The sequence below is a fragment of the Sebastes umbrosus genome, chromosome 1 (assembly GCF_015220745.1).
Source record: "Sebastes umbrosus isolate fSebUmb1 chromosome 1, fSebUmb1.pri, whole genome shotgun sequence".
In the NCBI taxonomy this organism is placed as follows: domain Eukaryota; kingdom Metazoa; phylum Chordata; class Actinopteri; order Perciformes; family Sebastidae; genus Sebastes; species Sebastes umbrosus.
The window spans coordinates 34,528,938-34,543,058 of record NC_051269.1 but is presented as its reverse complement, the minus strand read 5'-3'; the positions used below and the strand labels follow the sequence as shown (position 1 = coordinate 34,543,058).

Sequence of the window (14,121 nt, the reverse complement as noted above, 5' to 3'; positions counted from 1 at the left end):
CACAAGATTCGTTCATGAAGTTCTGATAATTTAATAGATATTTTCCAATGTGAAACCTAAAGCTCAAGAGAGATTATATCCCTCCGCTCCAACTCCTTTGAATCAACTCTTATTAACGTGCGGTAAGATAAAGACAGTTTTATGATTGTTTGTGATAGCGCCTGAAGAAGCTCGTGGTCAGTTTTTTACAATGTAAAGAAATATTTGAATATAATGACATTAAAAATCAAAGACACCAGGTTGAAAAGGAGAATTTATTCTTCATTTGAATTGACACAGTTCCATAAACATAGCAAATTCCGTTTTACAATGTGTGCAATGACAATAAAGGCATTCTATTCTATTCTATAAAAAACAACCTGCCAAAAACACTTTAAATACAATTTACAGAATGAAACAAAAATAAAAAAACAAACCACCAAGAAACTGTTATTGAAATTGAAGTTGAAAATAAATGAAAACAAATTCCTTCTAAACTACAATCCTGTTTAGGGCGTCTGCTGCTGTCTGTCATGAGATCAAAAATGTAATAGCTCAGGCCTGAGGCCTGTACTATGAAGCAGGATTTGGCATTAGCGAGGTATGATGTACACCACTTCTATGTGACATCAACTGTTGACCTGCTATCTCCCCCTAAAGACCCCCTGTCCTCCCTAAAAAAGACAAAACAGGCTATTGTGAGTCTCAGAGGGTTAATAAACCTCAGCAGAAATCTCTCCTCTGTTTCTTTTTGATTTTTTTGCAGGGGTTGATGTGGGGATTAGGGTGTCTGTTGTGTCGTAACCATTGTTGAGACCAGACCTATGCCCTGGGCTGAAGTTGTATATGTTCATACTAAAATCAGTCAGCAGAATGCGTGCCTTTAACAGGCGTTTGAGGCGATTCTGAAGGTGGATTCTCTTGGTTTTTATGCCAGAGTCCTCTTGAAGCAGGGCCTCCGTTTTCTCCCTGCTTTGAAGCATCTGCAGCATCTCCCTCTGCAGCTGGGTGGCAGACTCCTGCAACATCTGGTAGCGGATCACCAGCGGGATCTGGTCTGCCAGACGCTGGCCAGCAATCTGTGGTTTGGAGAGGACAAAATCGAGCTGTAATGCAAAGCTACTATCTGTATCTGTATCTGTTTATGTTATATATATATTCAGACTATACGGATAGTGGACATGGTTTAAACTGGTTATAAGTTGTTAGAAATGATCCACTCTGCTTCATTTTTTACATTAAATTGTTTTCTACTGCCATTTATACTCCTCATACAGTATATATATGTTTAGCTGCCAACAAAATAATATTTGAACCATTATTTCTTTAATTTAATTTATTTTTTAATGCCACAATAAATATATTTGCTTCATTTGAGTCTATGCAGAGGTAAAAGGAAGTTACTGCTTTCATTGTTGTAGTCTGAGTAACGTGACGTCATATCCGTTCTGTATCAGTCAATCAAAACAAACCGTAGCCGGACGCAACGAGGACGTAGACAACGGTGGAGGGTCAGCGTGAATACGACCTGCACGCTCACATTTTAAATCCAAAGTGGTAAACACTACAGATACAGTAAAGAATGGAAACACTTTGGGTTTCACACATTGAAGGAAAAGCACAGCTAGACATCACGGCTAAAGCTGCATGCTAACTCTGTCACGGACAGGACACGTTATCGTATTGCGGTAACATGCGGTCAAGCCAGCCGTCACTCACATCTCCGTGGTCAAATCAGCCGAAGTTACAACTGTAGAGCACCCATATACTGACATTTATGTTAAATGCATTCAAACGGCCCCGATGGAGCTGAACATGGATGTTTAAAGAGAACGGAGCTGATGGGAGAGCTAGAGACGGACTTGGCAAAGTTAGCAGAAGGTGTTAACAAAAGGAACTGTATATACAAAATACGTATATGGAAATAAGATTGATTGGATTATATTCACCAAAGTATAAAACATTACATGTCCCTTATAAATTAAAAAGAAAATACCATTAATTTGTGAGGGAAATGTCTATTCTTTGATTTTTGGGGTGCTGGAAATAAATTTATAAGTAATGCCTGACAATGACTTTACTATATTTAACTTCAGGACATCTCTGACTACACACATGCTGAAAATGCTAACCTGACCCTAATTTTTACTGTATTAATTTAGATATTTTCCAAAGTAAAAGTCCATAGAAGTGTATGATTCAACTTTTTCCCATGGTCTAGTGTTAAAAAAGTTAACAAAAATCGCAATAAATCGTACTATCGAATCGCAATACTTGTAATATCGCCATACTTTAAAATCACAATACAGATAGAATCTGCACCCAAGTATCTTGATAGTATCGAATCGGGAGATAGGTGTATCGTTCCAGCCCTATTAACCATGTACCTGTAGTCTGATAATAAAATATATTTGAACGCCACCTTCAAAAAAAGAAAAAAGAAGAATGTGCATGCAATGGGAGGAGGTCCTGATTAAAATAAATGTTGTTTTCTTTCCTACCTTCATACGGTATCTAAAATACGTGTGATGAATTAAATGCTGCGAGGCACAAAAAATAAAATGTACAGAATGTAGATTACACTTACTTGGTAATAGGATTTAAGGTGTTTAACCATCTCTTTCAGGGTGGCCCCACTGTCATGAGTGCTGCTGGTGCTTGTCCTCACTAGTATACCATTGATAGTCACCATTGATTGCTGTTCCTCTTCCTTCTTCCGCTTCCCTAACTTCTTGCTGTATGTGCTGTCCTGAGTGTAAACAATCAACTCCATCTTGAACTGAGTCCTCAGCATGGACTCTGCTGCAGCCTCCTTCTCCTTTCTGATGGCTTCAATCTTCATCTAAAAAGGACATACAAAATTGTCAGTAAATATTCAACAATGTTTAGACGTATGTATACAGTAGCAATGTGCTATGAAGATGATACCTGAGCTGTTCTGATGAGGTTAGGAAATCCAACAAGGCTTCTCTGTGCCAACTTAAACAGCTCCTTCTTCATGATTTCTAAAAGAAAGAAAATACAAATCAGACAACATAAGATTGAATAATAACTTGAAGGTTGCACATATTCCTGCAATCATTGTAGCATCATTATAAGACATGCCTGACACTTCCTTGAGTTTCAGGACAGCAGGTCCTTCCAGCTGTTTGATCTGCTCCTTGACCATGCCCTCAAAGGTCTTGAAGTTGATGAATCCCGGCAGTTCTCTTCCACGGTACGTTCGTTCGTACTGAGCCACCTCTCTCTCAATCTTAGAGTTGACTGCAATAGGAATAAAGACGGTCAATACTTGGTTATAGTGGTCAATACAGCAGTCTTACTCAGTAGTGTACTTTACATATTAGGTTACAGTTTTGTAATGGCCACATGGTTAATGCACTTACATGTTAATCCAGAGAGCTCTATGATATCTTTCCATACCGCAAACTCTTTTCTGAGTGTGGCAAAGATATTCATCCTTCCTCCAAATCTGAGTTCCTCCCCATTGGTGAGGTTGATAGCATCCTGTGTAAATGCTGCCACTCTCTGAAACAGGTTCAGATAAAAGAGGAGGACAAATTATTTTTTTTCAGAAGCTCAAATCGAGGAGGTGCAGCGTTCTCCAAGTGTCTACTGGTGAACTCACATCAATGAGGAAACCTTGTCTCTCAGCTGCGTCAGGTGGGGGTCCATTGCCACATTTGTCCAACTCTGCCTGAGTCTCTGTTAGTTTCTTCTCTATCTGCTCTTCCAGTCGAGGCAGAGATCTCTGCAAATCACACACGGGTCAAACCTTTAACACCTGAAGTCGGTAATCTGAAGTGAACCACTAAGGTGAAGCACGAAGAGGTATTTACCTGGATGTGATGCACCAGCTCAAGGGTGAGTTTTTCCGCCAGTTTAGGAACAGTGGCATGGCCTTCATCATAGAGAATCCTAAAGCAAAAATAAAATGTTAAAGTAGACAAATGAGAGGTTTTCTAAAGGGAATCTGGTGCTTGGAAACACTACCGCTTTTGTCCACGGGGACCGCCAAATAAGGCTGCAACTTTTTTCTTGCAAATTACTTTATTTATCCTGATTTTAGTGCTGTATAAATAAGCTTTATTGTTAGAGTAATGTTTTCACTGGGTTGGTTTGTCTGGCTGTCCTTCTGTTAGCAGGATTACTCCAAAAGTTTGCAATGGATTTGAATTACATTTTTTGGAGGGGTGGAGTGTTGCACAATGAACAATCTGTTAGATTTTGGTGGTGATCCGCATCATGATCCGGATTGAGGAATTTTTTTAAGGATTCCGATCAGCCTGAGCATTAAGACCACAGGGTAACACATGCGCAGTGTAACTGATGACGCGTTGATGACGCGTTGATGACGCGTTGATGACGCGCTGATGACGCGTTGATGACGCGCTGATGACGCGTTGATGACGCGTTGATGACGCGTGACCCCGCCTCCCTCTGAGAGCAGAGAGATGTCAACACTGGGTAGAGTACTTGCTCTGGATGAAGCGAAGGCTGAAGCAGGTATAGGGAGAGGGACGGTCCCGCCGCTCTATGTGTATTAATTTCTCCTCCATTGTTGTTGTTCTCCAGCACTTGTAGCTACCCAACTTTGGGTAAAACTCCAAAAAGACCAACCGTCGTCTTTGTGGAGTTTTACCCAAAGTTGAACATTTTTCAACTCTCGGCAACCAGAAAACACCATACGTGCAGCGCTCAGCGCAGAAAAGACGCTAAGCACCTTGTCACGCTGCCGCCGTTTGTAGCAAAATGTAAAAATACGGCAATGTAATGTGTCCGTGAAGATTGAGACACCAATGTAATGCAACTTAGTAATGTTACCTTTGAACAGACGTAGCATATAGTACATGTGTAACTTCTGTTATGATTTGACGCTATATAAAAACAAATTGAATTGAATTGAATGTTTAACACAACAGAAAAGGGGAAAGTTGACCGAGGTTCTGCCGGGTTCCAAGCCTGCTCAACTGTTATTGGAGCACAGAGCGAAAAGGGGCGGGACTTAGGAAGGGTCAAATACCAAAAAATAATGAACTTACTTGAAATGCACATGACTGTGGAAGAATTCTTTCTCTCTTTCTATTGCCTCAGTAAGAGACACCTTGTCTGTGATCTCCTTCTGACCCCTGCACTTGACGATCATGTAGCCCTTCTTCAGTTCGATGACCTCATTACGGACAATTTCAACCACCGTGTCTTCTGTGCCTTTGTCCACCAGGTCAGGTTTGGTCAAGATACCTGAAAGAGAGAGAGAGAGAGTAGGACAAACAGACAGTGAACTATTGAAAAGTCAAGTAACTTGTCCAAGTGGTCCTTTATTAAAAATCAGCTCCTCTATTTACCCAAAGTCCTCTCTCCATCAGAATCCACCTCCTGTGCCATCTTCAGAGCCTCTGTGGTTGCTATGTCCACGTTGCATGGAACAACCACCAAGCTGATGGTTTCTTGTTTTTTGATGAACGTCTGGATCAGTTGCTTTATCTGAAAGTATTAATTCATAGTGTATGATTATAACATTACAACGGTACAACTATCAAAGCACCATTTGGATTCTATGGGTACCCACGAGATATTTTACTCTGGACCAAAGTACTGAGTGCTGAACTAGCATACCTGCTCTCCAATGTTCTCAGGTTGTCCCTTTACAGCCACCCTGGCGATGCCGGGCAGGTCAATGAGCGTCAGGTCTGGAACATCAGGAGAGGCGATCTCCAGACTGATGAGTTCATTACTGATCCCCACCCCAACCCCGGCCATACTATCCTGAGCTGGAGACAGAAGATGTATAATGATTACAAAGGATGGAAGTGCTGATCACTGAAAAGCAAATAAAACTCCCCTAAAATCAACACTTTGTGTTGATTTTGGCGGCCCCTGTGGACAAAAGTGGTAGTGTTTCCACGAGCACCACTGCCTCGTGCTCTTGATCTGGCTAGAGCGTGCATTTGCTTTGGAAGCGAGTGGAAGAAAAACGCAACTTACTTTTAAAAACATTTTTCTTTTTGAAACAACCGTTATAGCGATGAGGTAATGTATTTATTTGTGGCTATGTGATCATGAAGTAGGCTCATTTTCTCATATTTTCTATACAATCAGACTTCTTTTTGCAACCAGAGGAGTCTTCCCTGCTGGCTGTTGGCTTCACTTTTCAAAACGCAAAGGTTGCCCACTGGGAATCCGACCTGGGGAAAGACAGTCTTGTTTGCTTATGTAGGACATATAGAGGCATCAGTGTTAAATTGAGACTGTTTCATAACCGGTTAAAAACTCCTCGTAGTATATTTAACTTCCTGCAATACTTGTCTTTTGATAGGGACATTTAAGAATGCTGTATACGGTACCTTCTCTAATCTTTTTCTCCACATCTGCAGGGTCTTCTATATCTTCCTCGTACTCCCGGTAGCTTATCTTCCCGTGCCACTCCTCTCCTTCTTTCTTTCTCTTCATCTTCAGTTCGAGAGGACATCTTGTCACGATGCCTGAATTACAGAAGAGTGGAAAAAGAGAGGAAGAGTCAAAGTGAAATCCAGTATACTTGGTGAAATGATGAAAAGCAGCAAGATATCTCAGATAGCACAGAAATCTTTTAAAATAAAAAAAGTTAGATCACAAATAAAATGTACCGTTTAGCTGTAAAATGAGAAAGTTTGCTCTGGTTGGAGTTGGTATTTCCTCAACTGATCTCAACATGGCAGCAGGGTCACTAACTTTCTCATTTTACAGCTCAACAGTACACTACAAGATGTTTCTGAAAACATCTGAGGAGAGGAATAGGCATTACAGTAACAGAATATTAATGCATATTTGCTCAGCGCTGCCTAGTTTGAGTTTGGGAGTGATTGACAGCTGCTCAGAGACGGCAGACTCCAGCTCGGCTCTGATTGGTTCTTTTCCTCCGGTCTGTGAAATCTTGCAGATGCCATTAGGAGCACCGGAGGACACAGAGGACACGTGATATTTTTCAGATTACCTGTCTCATGCACTACTGTCAGGATATATTTTATACATTTTATAAAAAAATACTTTTAATAATCCTATTTACTCCATTTCTACCCACTGCAGCTTTAAGGACACTTAAAGTTCTCAACTTCTTCTTAATAAAGTAAAGATGCTATAGTGTGCTGAGGCTGGTGAATGAGCAGACCTACTGCACTAAGGAGGTTTTTTTTTAACCAATAAATCTACATTGTGAATATTTTGCTCAAACAATAATAATTCCATCCTGCTGCAGTCTTCTGCAGTATCAATAATGTGTCAAATTAAAACTGTAGTGGGGATATCTCTTACAATTCATCCTTGTTTGTCACAAGAAAGTCAAGGAAACGAAACCTAACATAACTTTCCATTTCCTTTTTCCTCTGCACTCCCTGAAGTATATTCTGCATCCGAACACTTACACAGATAATCATCATCATTATGAGCAAAGAAAGACAAGGCTAATTAGTACACTACAAGATGTTTCTGAAAACATTTGAGGAGATTCTTCATCCTGGTTGTCTCTATGGTGAGAGACCACCCTTACATGATTTCCCATTACACAGCATCCAGTCAATGTTTGATAAATAATAATAGTAATAGTAATCTAGTAATCTAGTAGTCTTTTCCAGCTTGTTGTGGTTCTTGCGCCCCCTGGACAAAAAAATCAATGACTGCAGCTTTAAATATGATCTGATACTGATGGTCTTACTGATTACTTTTCTAAATGTTCTTTTCTTTTTATTAATTCGACACAATGGCACTTGTGTATGGAAGTTTTTATTGGACTTAATTAGTTGTAACCATCAGAAGACATTCCACAAATGTGTACCATGATCTGCAAATATTTCACTATCCACAAACATGTATTTTTGTATTTGTGTTGTGTAAAGTCACATCCACAAAAATACAAGGCGATTTGCAAATACGCATAACTTACTCTGTAAATACGTATTTTAAGGTTTACATGTCAAGTTATATCTACACATTTGTGCATCTGTGGGTTACAACTAATAAAGTCCAATAAAAACTTCCATACTAATTAATTATCCCCATCATTATAAAGTCATATAGATAGACAGATAGATAGATGGATAGATGGATAGATGGATAGATGGATAGAGAGAGAGAGAGAGATAGATAGATAGATTTCTTTTCTCCAGCTGACTGTATCTTACCACTCCCTCTGGGCAGAGCCACGCCTGACAGCGCCTCCAACACGGAGCTCTTCCCCGAGCTTTGGTCTCCAATCACGGCGATAGCAGGCAGCGCCAAGTCCCTCTCTACACCCAGAGAGCGGAGAGAGTCGATGAGGTCGATGCAGGGACGCACCTTCTCCTCATACTGCTGGTTCAGAGTGTTCATGCTGACGACGTCTTCTACTGTAACTGGGTTTTAAATTAGCAATAAAAGACAGCTAGATAACAGTCCTATTCAGTGCAATGACTTGCAATGAACTGTAGATGTGATATCTTCAGTGAATCCGCCCAAAGCGTATTCTGCAGTGAGCTTCTCCAACCAGTTAGGTTTTGTTTCCTTGTCTTGTCTTTGCTCGTAATGATGATGATCTGTGTAGCTGCTCGGATGCAGAAACGAGGGTGAGTCAGACCAGGTCTAGATGCCACCAGCTGATATACTTCAGGAAATTGCAGAGGAAAAGGGGAAATCGAAAGTTATGTTAGGTTTCGTTTCCTTGACTTTTCTTGTGACAAACAGCAACAGAGCGGATGAATTGTGAGAGATATTCCCACTACAGTTTTAATTTGACACATTATGGATACTGCAGAAGACTGCAGCAGGACAGAGTTATTATTGTTTGACCAAATATTCACAATGTATGATTTACATTTGATAAAAAACAACTCAGCCAGACAGCCACACACAAAAAAAACATTACTGATAATAATAATAATAATAATAATGATAAATTATACAAATTGTCAATATTTATTTATACAGTAGGATAACACCAGTATTACTATCTCTACTCCACATGGCATCTGAGTCCCATGCTTATGTACATTCAGGTGTCTGAATAGCTTCAGGACTTAAAGCGGCAGTAGGCAGTATATTTTTGGCATCACTGGGCAAAAATGTCACAATAATGTGGATAATGTTTGCTGAAATTGATTGGATGTGGCACAGCCCTACCTAGAAAACTTCCACCAGCCGCCACTGCTCAGCACACTATAGCATCTTGGTTTTTACTTTGAACTTGAAGTGTCCTTAAAGCTGCAGTGGGTAGAAATGGAGCAAATATGACTAGATAACTAATACGAATTTTGTATACTGTACCTTCTCTAATATTTCCTTCACATCTGCAGGGTCTTCCAGCTTTTCCACATAGTCCTGGTAGCTTATCTTCCCGTACCACTCCTCTCCTTTCTTTCTTTCTTCATCTTCAGTTAGAGAGGACATCCTGTGTCAATTCCTGGATTAACGATGAGTGAGGAGGTCAAACAGAGCGTTTCAGACCGAGGCTGAAAAGAGGTGCTGCAGCACAAGTATGAACCTGAAAATAAGCATAATAGGTCCGCCAAACGCTAAAAAAAATAATTGCAAATGCCAACATTAAGCAACTAAACCATTGACAATTATCAACACTGCTGACTGGCACAAACTTAGTAGGTGAGAGTTGAGCCTGGAGAAGAGGCATGTTTATAAGTAAAGAGCAAATTCCAAACAAGCCGTACAGAGCAGCATTTCTCTCAGCATTCGCCTCAAGTTTTGGATCTTTGACAATGTTTAACATGCATGTCTGACACCATAACACATATAAGTTGAGGAAAAATCACAAAAAGCTTTTGTTCCCTTTAAATGCTCTGTAGCAGTGAATGGACGGATGGCAGTGTCTCATCAATGGCGAGCAATACTTTCACATTACATAGCATTTTTTTCCATTAATATAAAAAATATTGATAAGTGCAACTTTAACGGATCTCTTAAAGGGATAGTTGTGGTGTTTTGAAGTGGGGTTGTATGAGGTACTTACCCAGACAGAAGCAGATAGGAGTACCAGCACAGGCTCAAAGCGTGCTGTGGACGGGGGCAGCAGCAAAACGTATTTTAGCCTCCTAAAAGAAAGGTTCACCTAAAAAAATCAATATCAGTTGGTACACCCTGGACAGATCGCCAGCCTATCACAGGGCTGACACATAGAGACAGACAACCATTCACGCTCACATTAAAAAATACGGGCAATTTATAGTCAACATTTAACCTGCATGTCTTTGGACTGTGGGAGGAAACCGGAGAACTCGGGAGAAAACCCACTCTGACACGGGGAGATCATGCAAACTCCACACAGAAGGCCCAAGCCGGATTCAAACCTGCGATCCTCTTGCGACAGTGCTAACCACTGCACCACTGTGCACTAAGTGACATGTTTCATAGATATTTCATATTATATTAAATGCATAACAATAACAGTACAGAACAACTGATAAAATGTACGCAAACTCTGCAGGAAGTTTGTGTAAAACAAGCAATTTGGATGAACTTTGAGCAGATTATTTCCTGTGAATATTGCATCAGAGATGAGTTTTCCTGTTATTTTTAGGAACTTTTAATACAAATTTGTCTGTATTATATATATATATTTTATTATTATTACTTTAACAATCATTCATACCTAATATAGGCTTCTTTTTTTTAACAATTTCAGTGTTTTCTTTGGTTGTTTTAACTGCGTACTTTTCTCTAATGCAGGACGAGGCTGTTTAGCAGATGGAAGGCTCTGTGAATATAACTTCATTGTGCCCTTATCCTGTTTATATCTTAAATAATAATCCAAGCTTTAAAGATAACAATTTCATTTAGTTTTCTTCACAGAAATGAATGAAATACTGAGATATAGACCAACTGTATAATAAAACATAAGATGCTTACACCCCTTAAAAGTCCTCGCAATCCCCCCATGAAGTTTTGGCGACCCCTCGTGGTAGAGAAATTAATTATGAACAGTATTATTCACTCCAGTAAACATACAGTATCCGATAATCCATGTTTTCCAGAGGGTCACTATCTGGATGACACAAAGAGTATTCAAACAATCACAATGGTTGTGTGCACTCCATTTTGTCCTCTGCGTGGATCTTCAGATGTGTGTTTAAGTTGCCTTTCCTTTTAAAGCTTTTCCCACACGCCATGCACACATGGGGTCTCTCCCCCGTATGCGTCACCCTGTGATTCTCCATGTCGCCTTTGCGATTGAAGCGCCGGCCACAGTCGCTGCACTGGTACGGCCGCTCCCCCGTGTGGATCCTCATGTGCAAAGTCAAAGCTCCACTCTGTCTGAAGTTCACGCCACACTCCTTACACCGGTATGGTTTCTCTCCCGTGTGGATTCTCACGTGATCCTTCAAATGGCCCGACTCTTTGAAACGTTTGGTGCAGATGGGGCAAGTGTGTCTTCTCTCCCTGGTGAGATCATTTACGTCTTCTTCCACTCCAATAACGTCTCTTTTCTCAGTGAACAAGCTGGAGTTGTGCTTTTGCTTTTGTCTCGTTCTTGTTGGTGCGAGCGCCTTAATCCATTCTCCATTCACCGCACCGTCTGTGTTCTCTACGTCATATTCACTTTGATTTACAGAGTAGAAGGGCTCAGAGGCTCTGGAGAGCTCGCAGCCGTCTCCTTCAGCATCTCGTCTCTTTTCCTCTGCTGTGTAAAATGTTTTGTTGGTCAGAGTTTGGTCGTGGCTGGGGCTTGAAGAATGATCATAACTGACGCTCTCTGACTGAAGAGGGAGTTCGTAGTCGTGGTCAGCATCTTCCTGAGATGATGTCAACTCTTCCACTTTGACCTGAGGGGGATCAGGGTCCTCGTGGTCCTCCTGACAGGGGCTCCGGTCTTGTAAAGAGTACGGCTGCTCATCAAGCCCACGTTGCTCATGACGAGCGGTCTCCAGCAGCTCTACAAGGGAAAAGAGGAGTGAAAATGTACTAAATTTTGCAAAGAACTTTTGTCAAATACACAAACATGCCTCCATCTATGACTCCTTTCACCTTCTGTTAGTGTTGTCAGTAGGGCTGGGCGATAATTCAATATGATAAATTATCATCTAGGTTAGTTCTTTCATTGCATCCAGCATAGAGATGGATATAATAAAATAATAAATGTTAGCTTTAATTTTTCTATCCTGTGTTGGATGTGCTTTCCTCTCCTCACCTTTCAGGGGTTCTCGCTGAAGTCCAGAAGACTCTGGATTTATTCCACAGGGGGTCTCAGCCTCCCTGGTCGATGGAGATGTTACTAACTCGTCACCATCACGCTCGGCTTTGACGTCTGCCGTCTGTTCAACAGTTAATATTCTGTAGAGGTGTGAGGGCGGCTCCTCGTGACCTTCTCTCTTCACAAACTGACATGACAAGACTGAGATATCACACTGCTGCCTGCAGGATGGTCCTCGCTGAAGATCAGCCCTCTGGTCGTGCTGCTCTTTAACGTGCAAGGTGCTCGGGTGATCCGGGCTCACATCTGGGGCCCAGTCGTCCTCATGGCAGCAGTCGGGAGAATCCTCTTGATCACAGCGATGAGGACTGACCTGATGAGCTGCATGACACAAGAAGGCTCAAAAGGGGCGGGACACACCAGGTGAAGCGATATCACCATGAAACTTCCCTTGTTGATTATTTACATTAAGACAGTTATTTTTTGTATTACAAGTTTTCTGAAATTGTATGTTTAAATATGAAAATGAGGCATTATCTAATTAAATATGTCCTAATTTGCATACATTCCCAGACCAGAAATCTGAACATTGGATAAAGCCAGGTTCAAAACTCTTGTTTAATTTTGTTGTCATTTTAGAGTCAAAGGTTCTTACAAAGGGAATAATGGATTTTTCTTTTTATCACTCCAGAAATCTGAAAATACTGTCAACGGCGATAAAAAACAAACAAGTTTTGACATGTTTTTAGATATAAAATGTTCTATAAATCAGGCTATGAATGATGTATGAACAAACCCCTTTGTAAATAAATATATATATATAAATATATATATATATATATATGTAAATATATATACAAACACTATATAAAATATAAATATATATATATATAATTTTATTATTAATAATAATTTATTTAATTATTTTTCTTGTATTACAAGTTTTTTCTGAAATTTTATGTTTAATTGTGCAATGAAAAATTGTGTGCAAAAATTGATCAGTGCATGAAACATGATATTTTTGCCTGTAGTGTAACTGAAGGGTGCTGCAGTTTCATAGTGTTTAAACTACAATGCCTCACCTTATAAAACTCTAAATAAAGAAAGATGAGTCTTTTATAATTGAGTGATTTAATCCACACACCTGATCTGTGTAGTGTGACTTGTGGCCAGAGCAGCAGAGTTCTCAGGTGATCTGTCTCCTGCTTGGATCTGCTGATCTCTCCCTGATACTCCACCAGCATCTTCTCCACAGTCCTGAAGATCTCCTCAGCTGCTGCTGTCAGACGCTCACAGATAAACGAGTTCAGATACTCTAAAACAGCCATGTCTGCTCAGGATGCTGGAGCTGTCACCATCACCATGGATCATCTGGACATCACATGTGACTTCCTTGTTGTGAACAGCTTCAGTGGTTTTTCTTTTTAAAAAGTGGTGTTAGCTCTCAGACAAGACTGCTGTCTCCTCCTGCTGGTGACTCAGGACCCTGCTCAGTGTGAACCGACATTATTATATGTTTATGTTTATTTATTTTGCACAAATTAAGACTACACAAACATAAACAAAAATAAAATAATATACAGTGCAGGAAGAGGCAAAAAAACCCCCAAAAAACACTGGGCTTTTCTTTCTCTTTGCATTTTTTTTAATGTCCTTGGGACAATAATAACAACAATCAATGTTTTTTTTTTAGGGCTGTCAATCCATTAAAATATTTAAACGCAATTAATGGCTTGATTGTTTATAGATCTGTTCAAAAATATACCTGAAAGGGAGATAAGTATTTAAAAAAGGCATAAATATATCTATATATATATATCTATGTCTATATATCTATATATCTATATATATAAAAATTCATATTGCAGTTAACAAGAACTTTTAATTATTATTATTACCATTATTATCATTATTATTATCATTATCATTAATATTATTATTATTATTATTGTTGTTATTATTATTATTATTATTATTATTATTATTATTATTAA

The 14,121-nt window shown here is 39.8% G+C and overlaps 2 protein-coding genes across 4 annotated transcripts; both read right to left on the bottom strand.

Moving 5' to 3' along the window:
* Positions 1–240: 240 nt before the first annotated feature.
* On the bottom strand, positions 241–10,010 carry LOC119489547 (interferon-induced GTP-binding protein Mx-like). Of its 3 annotated transcripts, XM_037772126.1 has the most exons (13): positions 9,950–10,010; positions 9,253–9,388; positions 6,324–6,461; positions 5,596–5,750; positions 5,325–5,463; positions 5,022–5,220; positions 3,819–3,897; positions 3,608–3,730; positions 3,366–3,507; positions 3,085–3,243; positions 2,908–2,984; positions 2,567–2,821; positions 241–1,058 (listed from the first exon to the last, which is right to left on the bottom strand). In XM_037772126.1, the coding sequence occupies exons 3-13, from the start codon at positions 6,427–6,429 to the stop codon at positions 693–695; spliced, it is 1,800 nt and encodes a 599-aa protein (XP_037628054.1). In that variant the 5' UTR covers positions 6,430–6,461; positions 9,253–9,388; positions 9,950–10,010; the 3' UTR covers positions 241–692. The 3 variants fall into 3 exon arrangements, with proteins under 3 accessions (XP_037628054.1, XP_037628065.1, XP_037628044.1); XM_037772137.1 differs by lacking the exon at positions 9,253–9,388 and having other exon boundaries at positions 9,950–9,985; XM_037772116.1 differs by lacking the exons at positions 9,253–9,388; positions 9,950–10,010 and adding an exon at positions 8,136–8,652.
* A 774-nt stretch (positions 10,011–10,784) lies between these two features.
* Positions 10,785–13,522, bottom strand: LOC119475400 (zinc finger and SCAN domain-containing protein 30-like). Its single transcript, XM_037748098.1, has 3 exons — positions 13,272–13,522; positions 12,125–12,508; positions 10,785–11,869 (listed from the first exon to the last, which is right to left on the bottom strand). The coding sequence occupies exons 1-3, from the start codon at positions 13,453–13,455 to the stop codon at positions 11,010–11,012; spliced, it is 1,428 nt and encodes a 475-aa protein (XP_037604026.1). The 5' UTR covers positions 13,456–13,522; the 3' UTR covers positions 10,785–11,009.
* Positions 13,523–14,121: the final 599 nt, after the last annotated feature.

Bases quoted from the DNA above. Each gene is read 5' to 3' on its own strand.
- LOC119475400 (XM_037748098.1), bottom strand. From the start codon at position 13,455: ATGGCTGTTTTAGAGTATCTGAACTCGTTTATCTGTGAGCGTCTGACA. The intron at 12,509-13,271 runs GTGTGTGGATTA...TGTGTCATGCAG, and splicing joins AGTCACACTACACAGATCAG to CTCATCAGGTCAGTCCTCAT. The intron at 11,870-12,124 runs GTGAGGAGAGGA...TTTCCCTTGTAG, and splicing joins TCAGCGAGAACCCCTGAAAG to AGCTGCTGGAGACCGCTCGT.
- LOC119489547 (XM_037772116.1), bottom strand. From the start codon at position 8,322: ATGAACACTCTGAACCAGCAGTATGAGGAGAAGGTGCGTCCCTGCATC. The intron at 6,462-8,135 runs GTAAGATACAGT...TCTGTAATTCAG, and splicing joins GGCTCTGCCCAGAGGGAGTG to GCATCGTGACAAGATGTCCT. The intron at 5,751-6,323 runs GTACCGTATACA...TTCTGTCTCCAG, and splicing joins GGAGAAAAAGATTAGAGAAG to CTCAGGATAGTATGGCCGGG.